At 40.0% G+C, this 14,120-nt stretch overlaps 1 protein-coding gene across 2 annotated transcripts in view; it reads right to left on the bottom strand.

Moving 5' to 3' along the window:
- The window catches only part of ptgfrn (prostaglandin F2 receptor inhibitor), a 120,753-nt gene that overhangs the window by 60,824 nt on the left and 45,809 nt on the right, over window positions 1–14,120 (bottom strand). For both annotated transcript variants that reach the window (XM_062974948.1, XM_062974947.1), the window contains exon 5: window positions 8,164–8,589. In XM_062974948.1, coding sequence (XP_062831018.1) covers window positions 8,164–8,589 — 426 coding nt within the window. The remainder of the gene's footprint in view (window positions 1–8,163; window positions 8,590–14,120) is intronic.

The following is a 14,120-nucleotide window of genomic DNA, read 5'->3' as shown; positions in this document are numbered from 1 at the left end:
TTATTTGTTTGTTTTGTACCATTCTCATCTTTTAAGGATTTTGGCTCATGCACAATGGTTCTTTACTTAATGGCCTGGTCACACTTTTCAATCCTTTCCCGCAACCCCTTCAACCACATAGATGCAGTGAAATTTTATACATTTCTTAGAGCCCTCTGCAAACTGTGGAATATTAATTACGTACCACAAACCTCTTAGAAAGAAGCCATCTCCTTACTCTGCAAAGAAAAGTAACCAAAACCAAGCTGCTTCTTTTCTCAGATGAAGAAGTCCACCTGCTTTCTCTGGGGAGAGAAGTGACCACAGTCTGGCTGCGTTTCTCTCCTGGGTGGAGAAATCTGTCTCATTTCTCAGTGGACACTTGCTCAGCAAGACACCCATCACTTTTCTCATCACAGATGGACTCCTTTCTTGGTGGATAGAAGTGAAAACAGACTTTCATCACTTCTCTCCACAGAGAGATGTAAGTAAGTAAGTAAGTAAAAGTTTATTTGTATACCGCCCTCTCTCCCGAAAGGGACTCAGGGCGGTTTCCAATATAAAATCAGCATAAAACATTGTACAATAAAACACTGAAAACACTATAAAACGCTGTAAAAATTAAAAACAAAAACAAAACATAACAATTGACTAAAACAATCACATAAACAGAAGGAATATAATCACTCAAATAACATATGAATCTGAAAAAAAAAGAAAAAAGGCCACTGGGATGGAGGAGAGGATGGCCTGGAGGGACCACTAGAACTAAAATACAATGTTATATTCTAATATGCTTTGGGACAGAGGAATAAAGTGCAGTGTTTCAAGTCAAAGAGATGGCCTGTGCAACTACTATAGCTATGGGCTCGGTTATCCAAAGGCGCAGCAGAAGAGCCAGGTTTCAAGCAGCTTTTTGAAGGAAGCCAGGGTGGGTGCTTGCCGGATCTCCTCCGGAAGGGAATTCCAGATCCGGGGAGCAACAATAGAAAAGGCCCTCGTCTTTGGGAGCTCATTGTGGGCAGCCTTGTCTACAATGGGGGTCTTTGTTTATAACTGAAACTGTGTAACACAATTTTGTGTAATATGTGGGCCTACTTTATTACTTTAATTACTGTACATAACTGTGTTGTTATAGTATAGGAGCACTGCTGGCAGTATATTTCCTCTTATCTATTGCTTTGATTGGAATCTGGTTTAATAGGCAAGCCTTGGTAACCTTTTCTGAGTATAAAAGATCTTAGTACCTGTCAGTCATTTTATTAACAGTGCTCATAGTTGCCAGATACTATGGACTTCATCACACTGATTATTTTCAGCATCCTAGGACACTTTCAGGACACTGGGAGGATGAAGCCGGACAGAGTTCATTGCATGACACAGGGTTACTTCTAGCAAGGCTCCATCTTCCCAGTATCCTGAAAACATCCTAGGATGCTGACAAGAACAGGGCTAGCACGGAAGTAAGCCAGGTGGCAACACTTTCTGCCATGGGATGGGGGAAGTGCCAATGCGGGCATGGAGCAACTGTTTCACCTGCTGCCCACTTGTCACGACCCAGGCTGCAGAGCACCAATAACCATACACAGAGGCCAGAATCTATCTAATATCTTTATTAAGGAAATAAGTAAAGGCAATAAAAATAAGTGTAGAATATAGTTCAGAAGATGACCTTCCAGGAAAGGTCAAATATAGTCCAGGAAAACAATGTCCAATATGAAATAGTAAGGTCCAAAGTTGTAATCCAGTAACCGAAACACTCACTTTGCCAAGCAAAGTGAGGGGAGATGACAAGGTCCTTTAGTCCTTGAAACTTAGGCAAGGCGAGGAAATTGCTTGATTCTTGGTACACAAAGTTTGATTCAAGGCAACAAGGAACGAGGAACAGGGACAAAATCCATGGTAAATACTTGGCAAGGTCCTGGAAAGCAAGGCTGAGTCCTAGGAAGCAAGGCAAGGTCCGTGGAGCAAAACAAGGCTGGAAACGGGAACGAAGGCTTGGAAACTGGAACGAAGGCTTGGAAGCGGAAGTAGCGCTGTCCACAACAACCTACTCCAGTTGCTGACGAATTGACTCCGCAAGATTCCTACGGGGCAAGGAACCTAAATAGGGTCTCGTTTTCCCACCAAAGAACACTTCTCTGGGGAACCAGAACCGAAAGTCAATCTCTGTGTCCAGATGCATGACTCCCTAAAGGTTCTCATGAAAGCAGTCTTAATCAGCTGAATGCCTGGCTGCGATTCTCAGGCTTCTGCGATTAGCCTGTTGAACTCCTTTTTGTTGTTGATAATAACTACGGCGAGAAAATGGGGGAGATTCTGACTCAGGGCTTGTTTGGCAGATTTCTGGAAGGCAAACCTCCTGCAGGTGCAAGGGCTCCAATTCTGGCTGGGAAAGTTTCAATTCTGGCTGAAACGGTGGAAAAACTAAGTTTTCCTCTTCATCTGTCTCAACAGCGCTAGGAACGGGACTACATGGCCCATGAGTCATCACACCACTGGATCTCATCGCAATCACCCACTGTTTGGACCTCAATGTTGTGAGGTCTTAAGACCACTCCAAGTCATTCCACTAAAGATCATAATTAACAAGCCTAAATCAAATGCTTACAACTTAGAAAGTCTAGTAAAAATGTCTGTGTGGACCAATGTATGTCAGTTAAAATGTTCGGTTTAATGTACTTTTGTTTATATAGTACTACTCAAAATGAAACACCAAAGTAGCACCAATGTCATCTTCTCCTTTGAAAAAAATGTTTGAAATGGAACATTAAAAATAAAGGTGAGCTGTCAAAATGCAGTTCCCTCACTATTTTACACGCAAGGAAAAATTTAACTTCTAAAATATATTACAGAAACTGAGCTTATTAAAACACCGGATAGTGCAAAATACCAAACATAGCCGTCATTGCATTTTCTTTCAGATCATGCAAATCCAAAGAAAAGAAGTATAAACAGCTTTTTATAGCATAAGAAATATGAAATGAATACACCTTTCACAAAAAGACTACATTTTAAGTCTGAGGAGCTATTACACTGTTTATGCTACATTTCTCTCAAGAGACTCAACAGTGCAAAAGCCTCATGTGAGTGACAAGCAATCTGACTGTATTCTGCACACACACACACACACACACACACACCCAATCCAGAAAGGAAAACAGGGAATGTAAAAAGACACACTGCAATAAATGGTTGGAGGCACCCCTATATTTGTATATATACATAAACAAGCATGTAAACTTTTCTCACACAATATCATTTCAGATCATGCCTGCATAATGTGAAGAAGTGCAAACATTTGGCAACTTCCCCCATCATCATCCCAGGAGTCTGCATGGATTCCCAGGTTTCTGGGAATGGAGGAAAAGCCAACCACTCAAGGGAGAGACTCGACTACCTCTCAGTTGGGCATCAGGGAGCCAGAGTCTCTGTCTAGTCCTAGTGAAGAGTATAAAATTATCCTCCCTGGCACACCACTTAATTTGGGAGTTGATTGTTCTCAGAACAGCATCTGGAGTTGCAATATCAGCAAGAACAACAGAACATGGCAGCAGAGAGATGACAAAGCACAGACCTAGGGCATTGGAGTGTTGTTAGCAAGCCAAAGCAAGGGAATGAGGATACTTGAGCGGCAACACATTTGGAATTGGGCTATTACAAGAGCCATATAGCTGAACACCCATGAGCTTTAATCCAGCCACTTAAAAGCAGCCATGATTTAGGTATCAGGAATATGCTGCAGACTCACATGCTCTTTCCTTCCAATCTTCTGAAACTGCCTTTAATTAAGAGTTTGCTCTGCCAACGGAATTGGGTCTAGACACAGTCACAGCTAATTAAATCTGTCCAGAAAGTATGGCTTGCAATCTTAGCAAACTCTGTGAAGATTCTGTAGTTGAACCAGCAGGAAAAGAGGAAAAATGTATTATAAGAGGACATACTCAATGAAGGAAGCTACAGCTCTTAATTTGTAAGGTCTGAGCAGGGCTGTTAACAGAGTGTCTTCAAGGTTTCTCATTCACAGGGTCAACAGAAGTCAAAGCTGACTTGATGGCAATCAACAACAATGAAACTTATGGCTCTATGTTGAAAGATGGTACATATGAACCCAATTAACTTCATTGATACTATGCTTCATTCTTTCATGGATTTAGGAATCCTAAGTATTCTTAGAAAAGAAAACCCTATGGGGTAGCTATTCGTTCAGCTGTTGCAGCTATGAATACCTTTGAATTATTGACATACACTGCAAATGTTGGATTTTAAACTAAATATCTAGCTACCTGCCAGGTTAGCCACACATTTTATTGTCTTATCCACTAATTAATTCAATTTAGGCTCAACTAGAAATCACACAGAAGCCTCTGAAAATCAACACTCCCACTTTTAGAGACAGTGCTGCTTAGAATATAGTATGACCCTCTTATTCACAGATTCAATATCCATGATTTCCCTTATCCACTGTCCAAAAATATTGCATCTGGGATGTGGAATATTTGTGGTCCTCTCTAGGTTCTCCAGTGCAATTCCATGGTATCCACCTACCCAATATGGTCAAAATATAGGGTTCGGTATTATTCATGTTTTCAAGTATTTTCAGGGGTTACTGGAACATATTCCCTATGATATCAGCATCAGTGTTTTATATTCAGTAAACATTACTAAAAAAGGAAAGAGAGAATGAGATTGTTCTCTGCTGCTGACCTGTGCTGCAAACACACAGAACTACGTCCAGAGAGATATAGGATGGAAGAAGTAGCAGAATAGAAGTTGAATGAGGACTAGCAAACAAAACTTCTTTGTCAGGGCTTTGTTTGCTGAAGTATGCTTGGAATTTAACTAAGGGATCTCACACTAACCATAAATATAGTAGATATGTAAATTATTCTGTAAAAGTTACTAGCCTGCAGGTGGAAGAAATAATTGACTTGCAATCTCTCCCTCTTTTGCTGGACCTTCCATTTCATGAGAAGCATACCAAAAGAACAATTTCTAGATCTTCCACCATCCTACTTCTTGAGGATGTAGGAAACGGCTTCTACAATTTCCAGGCAGAGACACAGTGAGTTAAGCATTCTGTATTCTTTTTCACATGGTATAATTATTGATTGAAAGGAGACATGGTAGCCATGTATTAATATGTGAAAAGATGCCATAAGTAAGAGGAAGCAGGCTTGTTTTCTGCTGCCCTGAAAATTAGGACTCAGAGCAATGGAGTCAAATTAGAGGAGAGGAGATTCCACCCGAACAATAATAAGAACTTCCTCACTGTGAGAGCTGTTCAGCAATGGAACTCTCTGCCTCAGAATGTGGTGGAAGCTCCTTCCTTGGAAGCTTTTAAATAGAGGCTGGGTGACCATCTGTCAGAGGTACTTTGTGCTTTTCCTGCATAGCAGAGGGTTGGACTAGATGGCCCACATGGTCTCTTCCAACTGTATTATTCTATTATTCTATAATTCTACTACTCTATACCACTAGCTATGGAAGAAAGACATTTGATTTCCTCTGTAAGTCAGTGAAAAAACCAAGCAGTCTGCTAGAGTAGAGAACTTCTGAAATATAGGTATTGCTAATTTCATTTGGTATGCTGAATCTGTAGGTTTTAAATTGATATGTGATATGCAATATCTGCTAAGGTTCTCAAGTTATGCCTGTCTGCATTGCAATATTATCAGACATACCACCGAGATACAGAAACTCAGATCTACTTCTGGGCACCTAGTCAAGACTTTACCACACAAGTGCTATTAGGAATTCTACAGCTTTATGGGGAAACAGCAAGAGAACCTCACAGCACAGAAAAGGTTTCAAAGACTGTCTAGTAGACACTGGATGTGTGCAGAATGGATAAACACTTTAAAACATCTTCATTTGATTGGTTGTTTGTTATCTTAAAACATGTGAATATTGATGTGCAGCTAGCTGCCTTATAGCCTTATACCAAGATAGACCATTGGTTCACTTAGTCTCATACTGTTAAAATACCTAGCAGCAATTCTCCAAGAACATGCCTACAGCACTAAATACTTAAATTGGATGTCCAATTACTTCTGAAAAGTAATTTTTCAAAAACCTGAAAGGCGGTTGCTCTGTCTTTGAGCTATTAACCTTCCCCCTGCAGTACAAACTTTTCTGTAGAAAAACTGGATTACCATATTATATGTGTGTGAAATCACTATGCATAAAAGTTGCAAGGAGGGTAGTGAGCTGTACATTTGTGTTTGACACTTTTTAGACACATAGCCAGGATTTTGCAGCTTCTTTTGGCCTTTCCCCCCTCAAACTAACATGTAATCAAAGTAATTAAAGAAAGACAATAACTGCATTTCAGTCAGCTTACACAGTAGAGTCAATGCTAAAATTTTGATGCCAGGCAAAAGAAGATTTATTAATCAGATATGTGCATACTGAAATCCAGAAAAGCAAAACTCGCAAATGTGGTGGTGATTGTACAGTTCACAGATTTCAACTTTGCTTAGGCTGCCCAACTATTCTGACATCTAGTCTGAACTGTTTCTAATGAATACCCATTTAGAGCATGTATTGGATACCTTGTAGAGAAGATATGTCAACAACATGTTTATCATGTAAATCAAGTGGTGAAGGGTTTTTTAAGCATTTCTAATGCCTAAATTGTAACATTTCCCAGTCTAAGGAAATATAATTTAATGTTGATGTCAAGATTATCCATGCCATATATTTCCAATTTCTATGTTGCCTCAGGTCCCATGACAACACAGAAAACAACTCCTTTGAAATGTAACGCCATGAGAATTTGGCTGAAGTCTGAACTGTCAAAAAGACAAATACCTGTGTCCAACCCAAATCAAGCCTCAATTCTTGATAGAACCTAAATACTAAACTGAGACTCCCATATTTGGATATATAATGAGAAGACATGATTACATAAATTGAAGGCAGTGAAAAAATAGAAAAACCACATTACAAATGGATTTAGTCAAAAAAGAAAGCCATTAACACTGAGTTTGCAAGGCTTATGTAAGGATGTTAAGAGGAGGACTTCTAGAATGTCTCTCATTCATAATATCAAAGCACAGAAAAACAGCAAATTCCTAAGTGTCTGGGGCTTTTCCGCACGTCTTTTGTTTTTATTTTTTACATTGACAATTGCTCTATTTGGTAAATCTATAACAAACTGTAACAATAAGTAAACTATGATTCATACACAATAACTTGTTCATGGCAACCACTGAGTAGGAATAGAACTCTAAGGGTGCAGATTAAGAAATATTTGCTTCAGTTCTATCATTTCTCATAACCCAGACTTGGAGGTATCCCAACACTAGAGCACATGAAATACAATGGCCACAAGGGTTACAAGGAATAGAGACCTAGTTCTCGCAAAGTCTACTTTCTACATTTCAGTTTGTGTACTAGACAGACTAGTCAAGAACATCTTTATGTAAGTTAAAAGGATCCAAATGAATTATATTTCATATCCCTTAGCGGATAGAATTAGATTACCAAAGTTTCTACCATCCCCCATAACTCCAGTAACAAACTATAATTTAATTTTTAAAAGTACTAGACTGTTAAATATTCACAAACCTTAATTGATATATAGGCTGTGTCTGAGAGAAGTCTCAGCCACACATACTTCTTCTGTAGGAAATGGGATTACTCTGTGCAGGCAATCCCGATTAGACCATAATCCCAATTTGACACCCCATTCCTCAAAAAGGCCACCCACAAAGCACAGGCTTTTCGAAAGTCCCATACCTCACCCTTTCTCAATTAAGATGAACCCTCTGGAGAATTCCATGACCTCACCCCTCCCAACAAAGTCTCCCTTATCTCTGATCAAAGACAGTGCCTTGAAAACTGCTTACAGTTTCTCCAAGAGTATTGTTTCATCTTGGGTTTCCACCAGGGTTAGGTCCTGTCATGACGTCTATGTTCCCATAAATTATTTCTGATCCATGTAGCCTCATCAACTTAGTATTGTCCCTTCTATTGCTCTTACTGCATATGCCTGAATTGTGCTGCAACATTTATTTTCATCATTAGCTACTTCTATTTCTTCTTTCCAAAGATGCCTAGGGCAGATGCATATATATCTACTGAGACCCTTTAAAATTGTTCCACCCATGAGCGTCTATTAAGGCAAGTCACTGAATCACCAACAAGTTGCACCACAGTGAAGCAGTTCAAAATTCCTACCTTGCGTAGACCATAAAATGCTCACAGGCATGGAAGCCACATCCTTGATCTTTATCCAGCTGTTATTGCGCTGTCTACTCCATGATGAAATCACACAGTAGTAATCTCCCCTGTCTGCTTCAGAGGTCCACTGAATTCGTAAACGAAAAGTGTCCACAGTCGGCTTAGAGAAAATAATTTCCCCATTCTGAGCCCGTTGTTTGCTTCTGTCTCCAACTACCAGGGTCCAGTCTGCATCCATGGTGGCAAGAAGTAGATCTTTTACGACTTCGTCACTGCGCAAGGGTAATCTGTAGTACCAGGATACAGTGAAACGTATGTTTGCTTCAGTATTCTGTGCCTCTGTGATTCTACACTCCAGTTCAGTGGGATCTTCAGCAAACTTGGGTGTTTTAGAAGCACTTAGGAACACATTATAATTTGGTTCTGTATAGGATTTGGAAAAGCAGAAAGTAAGCCAGTTAAAAGCATGAAAGAAATGGCAATCTAGAATACAGATCAAATTTCCACATCTCTCACTCAATCTTTCTCATTTTAAAACTGCAACACTATCTCTGTCTTTACCAAACAACAATGGACCTCACTATTTCCATAGCATTATCTACTAATGCTTAAAGTTAAACCAAAGGCAAATTCTCTAGCCAGAATTTCATCATCCAGAATGGTGCTTTTCTTTGAGCGATTTCATAATACACAGAACATTCCTGTCACAGAATACTGCACTTGACATTGCTAAATCTACCTTTCAGGAAACAGTTGATTACAATGGTATGAGATCAAAATCTCAAAAGAACATGCCCAGACTGTTAGGTTTGTATGCACTGTTTCACTATTTGAATTTACCATCCATTTTCAGTAACACATTAGCAGAAACTGCCAACAGAGTAAACAACTGTAAGAGCAGCCCAGTTACACTTGTTCAAAATACTGAACATGTCTCAGAAGAACTGAAGATATATTTCAAATCGACAAGCTAATATAGTTAACACCCCAGTATTTTTTAATGAATTTAAGTAGATACAGTTCTGGGCACCACAATTCAAGAAGGATATTGACAAACTGGAACGTGTCCAGAAAAAGGCAATCAAAATGATGTGAAATCCAAGCCCTATGAGGAAAGGCTTAGGGCAGTGGTTCTCAACCTGTGGGTTCCCAGATGATTTGGCCTTCAACTCCCAGAAATCCTAATAGCTGGCAAACTGGCTGGGATTTCTGGGAGTTGTAGGCCAAAACACCTGGGAATCCACAGGTTGAGAACCACTGGTTAAGGGAGCTGGGTATGTAGCTTAGAGAAGGCTGAGAGAGAACATACAGTAGAGTCTCACTTATCCAAGCTATACGGGCCAGCAGAAGCTTGGACAAGCGAATATCTTGGATAATAAGGAGGGATTAAGGAAAAGCCTATTAAACATCAAATTAGGTTATGATTTTACAAATTAAGCACCAAAACATCATGTTATACAACACATTTGACAGAAAAAGTAGTTCAATGCGCAGTAATGTTATGTTGTAATTACTAGGGTTGTCCAAAAATTCGTTATGATTCTTATTTCGGAATTGTTTCGGAATGTTCTCGCTTTTTGAACCGAGTATTGAAACGTTGTCCCTGGGCGCAACTGGCAATGTAATTCGAAGCATCGTTGGCCCATTCTCTAATTGTGTCTTAATGTTTCGTTAATTTTTTTCCTCCAAAATTTTTTTTAAAATATTTTTTAAAAATATTTTTTTAATTTTTTTTTGTTTCTGCAACCTAACTTGAATGGGAGCCTAGCGCAGTCTAAAATGGCCGCCGCTCCCTGGTCAATCAGAGACTTCCACGATGGCTGGAAAAGGTGGGGGCTAGCATCCTCTGCGTCCACCTGTATGATCTCTATAAAAAACCCCTCCCCAACCCAGGCAAGCCATTCGGGGCTGGGTTACTGAGCAGAGAGGGTGGTTCGTGCTGCACTGGGAATCAAGCCGCCTGCATTGAGGGGAGAGAGGGCTAAGTGTTCTGGGGGTTGGGTCTGTTAAGGGCTGGCTGTTGTTGCTGACTGGATATTGTGTGTGGTTTTTTTTTTTTGGGAAATTGGCTTGGGGCTTGTGGGATCTGGCAGAGTCCTTGCTGTGGCTTTAGGCAATTTTTATTTTTAAAAGGACGTGGGCGCCAAGGCATTGCTTTCCTGATGCTCCATTTCTAAAGACCTCTGCCTTTTTTGTTTGAATTTAGCAATCACTAGATCAGCCCTTCTTAGCAATCCTAAAAGGGGAGGACATTGGAAGTTAGAGTTTCCAAAGGACGTGTGCTTTCCTGCAAGGGCATTGCTTCCCTCACGCTCCGTTTGTAATCCCAAGCCCCCGGGCTGAGTGTTATTGCATCAATCACAAAGACACACATTGTTTTCAAACCTAAAAGGGTACATTGGAAGAAATAGTTTCCAAAGGACATTGCCAATCCTGTCAAGGCATTGCTTGGCGTGTGCTGCGTTTCTAATCCAAAGTCCTCGGCCAGAGTTTCATTTTGGCAATCACAAGGTCAGCCAGTGGCACCACAGATCAAAAAGTTCAAAGGCAATTTATAGTTTTCAAAGGACAGTGGCACTCCTGTCAAGGCATTGCTTGGCGTGTGCTGCGTTTCTAATCCAAAGTCTACACAAGTAGAAGAGGGACTTTCACAGTAATAAGAACCCAATTGAACAGGAAATAAGACTTTCAAACCAGGAACAGGTTTCTTCAAATATTGAAAAATAGTGTATTATAAAAAGTTATGAAAATTCACCAAAAATCATAGGAGACAGGAAACTTTCTGCAATTTGTTGAGCAAAGAGTGTTGAATGTGATCTCCCACTGTACCAAATTTGATGAGGATAGCTCAAGAAATGAGGGCGGGAGAGCCCTGTAAACGTCCCCCCCCCCAGTTTCCTTTTTTTTTTGTGATTGCGCACGCGCGTCCGCCATTTTAGAAACATTAAGAATCATTACAATATCCGAAATATACGAAATTTTTGGGTGAAAAATTCGGAAATACTTTCTATATCAAAGCGCCGGCAACCCCTACTTTAGAAACGAGAATTGAAACATTTTTTCCATCGATCGGACAAGCCTAGTAATTACTGTATTTATGACTTTAGCACCAAAATATCATGATATATTGAAAACATTGACTACAAAAATGGCTTGGATTATCCAGAGGCTTGGATAAGCGAGGCTTGGATAAATGAGACTCTACTGTAATAGCAACGTTTAAATATTTGAAAAGATGTTACACTGGGAAAGAGGCAAACTTGTTTTCTGTTGCTCTGAAAACTAGAAAACGGAGCAATAGCTTCAAATCGCAGAAAAAGAAACTCTACCTAAACATTACCATGAACGTCCTGACTGTAAGAGCTGTTCGGCTGTGGAATATGCTGCCTTGGAGCATAGTGAAGTCTCATTCTCTGGAGGTTTATAAGCAGAGGCTGGATGGCCATCTATCAGGAGTGTTTTGATTATATTTATCTGCATGGCAGGGGGTTAGGCTGAATAGTCCTTGTGGTCTCTTCCGACTCTGATGCTATGATGTATGTGTGTGTGAAGGACCCCTCTACCTGTTCTTAGGAGCCATGTCAACATTCCAGAAAAGCGGGAAGGGTAAACAATAACTAGAAATGTTATAAATCACAGTTTCTGGGGTTACTGGATGCACCCACGCAGAGTTTACAGAAGCAGATAATTTCAACAGTGAATGAAGTTTTCCTGCTCTGATAAGAAATGAAGAGAAATGGTGTTTCGCTTAACCACTGGGGTGACCCACAGTGGTGGATTGCTACAGAAAGCTTTGGTTTTGACACTCGTGCTCCACCTAGGCTCTTTACGCTGACTCCAGACAGAGGATTTAGAAGGAAGGAATAAAAGGCTTGCTGGATAAACCCCATTCCTGCACTCTGTCAGCTGTCAAAGAACAGCCTTGCTGACAGTTCAATGACTTAATACCCTGCCAAGCTCTCAAACTTCAATCAAGTAGGAGGAGGCTGGTGATGAATCTGGATGCCGTTTATGTACCTCAGATGATGAGAACCCTTCACCCACCCTCAGGCAACATAAGTTCAACTAAAGAATACTTTTATCTTCCCTCTATACCTGCACCCAAATAATTACTAATTGGGAACAGATAAAGGGGAAAAGGTTCCTACTAAATTTCCCATGGAATATTTTAAATCCAGAAGAGATATATACTCAAACAGTTTTTGGAGGCAGAGGTACTACCATATAATACTTGAAAAAGGAATACTTCAACCTTCTAAGTCAAATTTGTATTTATGCACTCACCTGGCTAACATAAAATTATACAGAGGTGAATAAGTGAGCTGGAGGGGAAGGAAGGAATAGAGCATCTTTCTACCTTCCATCCACTGCTCAAACCAATACACTACACTGACTCTTATCAAAGTCTGCTAGATGAGGGGAAGCTCTGCTGCTCCCCTGATCCCTACACACAGAAATGTGATGAAGGACTGGAAAAGAGCCAAAGGTCCCGGTTCCTCTTCTGCCAAGCTAATATTTTATTTTGTGCTGATTAGTAACTTCAGCATTTAGGAATCTAGCGATTCAGTGTATTAAAAATGATCAAGGCTTATCATATCTGTTTATACAGTAAAACAGCTCTATGTATGAACATGGTTGAGATTTAAGATCCTCTGTGGAAGGCTCTTCCTTGGTCCAACTCCCATCAAAGAGAGCCTTCTCAGTGACTGCACCCAAGAACGCCTTCCCACAAAAGGAAAGAATGCACCCCCATCTCTGCTCTTTCTCCTCCAAAAGACTTTTACTTAAACTTTTAGTTTGTAGTCTTTTAATGGTAGGGTGTGATGTGGTTATTGTTTCTATGGTTGTGTTCTGAAATGATTTTGTACTACTTTAAGTCAGTGATTGTTTTAATATGATTGTTCATTTTATTGTTTTAAACTTTGGTACTACCCGTTTTTCTGGCCGTACAAGGGGATTATCCCTCATCTGAAATTCCAAAATCCTTCAAAATCCAAAATTGTCCACATGGGTGGCTGAGATAAGGATACTTTTTCTTCCTGATGGTTCAATGTACACAAACCTTGTATCTTTCACAAAATTATTCAAATATTGTTTATAAATTTACCTTCAGATTATGTGTATAAGGTATGTATGTATGTATGTATGTATGTGTATATATATGTGTGTGTGTGTGTGTGTGTGTGTGTGTGTATGATGTCAGAAGCAAATTGAGGCAAGTTCACTTCTGATGTGAGAGAATCAGCCATCTTCAAAAACGTTGCCCAAGGGATGCCCGGATATGTTACCATCCTGCAGGGAGCTTCTCTCATGTCCCCGCATGAGCTAGGCTGACAGACAGGAACTCACCCTGTCTTGCAGATTCGAACTGCCAACCTTCAAGTCAGCAGTTCAGGATTTAACCCATTGTGCTTAGCCTTGGGACACATCCTAAAATTTAGGATGTATGTTAGGAATGTATATACAGATACAGATTTTTTTTAAAGAATCCAAAACAAATCTGGTTCTAGGAATTTTCAATAGGGAATATTCAATGTGTATTTTGTTTTAAATTGGTTGAAAGCTACCTTGGATGTTACCTTAAGAAAACTGTGAAACATTATTCACATGTATATGTTTCTGTGTGTATAGACAAGCACACACACACACACACACAATTATGATCAACTCAATTCCATCTTTTGATTTCTCCTCCACATCCTAAAATTTAGAATTTGTCCACCCCTGTACTACTTCTCTCTCCCAGTAGTTTCTGTCCGCTTCAGTGTGCTGCTATTCAAGATTTTAAGAAATGTCTTAATTTAAAACGGCTTGCAATGCAGTCCTGATCAGCCTACTACCATCAAAGCTATTTTTCTGCGAATGCTGGAAGGCAGCAGTTTAGCCAGTGAAGAAAGAAAGGGTTGCTCCTGTCTGCCAATCACTTCCCCACAAGGTTTTAAACACACACAGAG

Source organism: Anolis carolinensis, chromosome 3 (assembly GCF_035594765.1).
Source record: "Anolis carolinensis isolate JA03-04 chromosome 3, rAnoCar3.1.pri, whole genome shotgun sequence".
In the NCBI taxonomy this organism is placed as follows: domain Eukaryota; kingdom Metazoa; phylum Chordata; class Lepidosauria; order Squamata; family Dactyloidae; genus Anolis; species Anolis carolinensis.
This window is presented reverse-complemented; position numbering and strand designations above follow the sequence as displayed.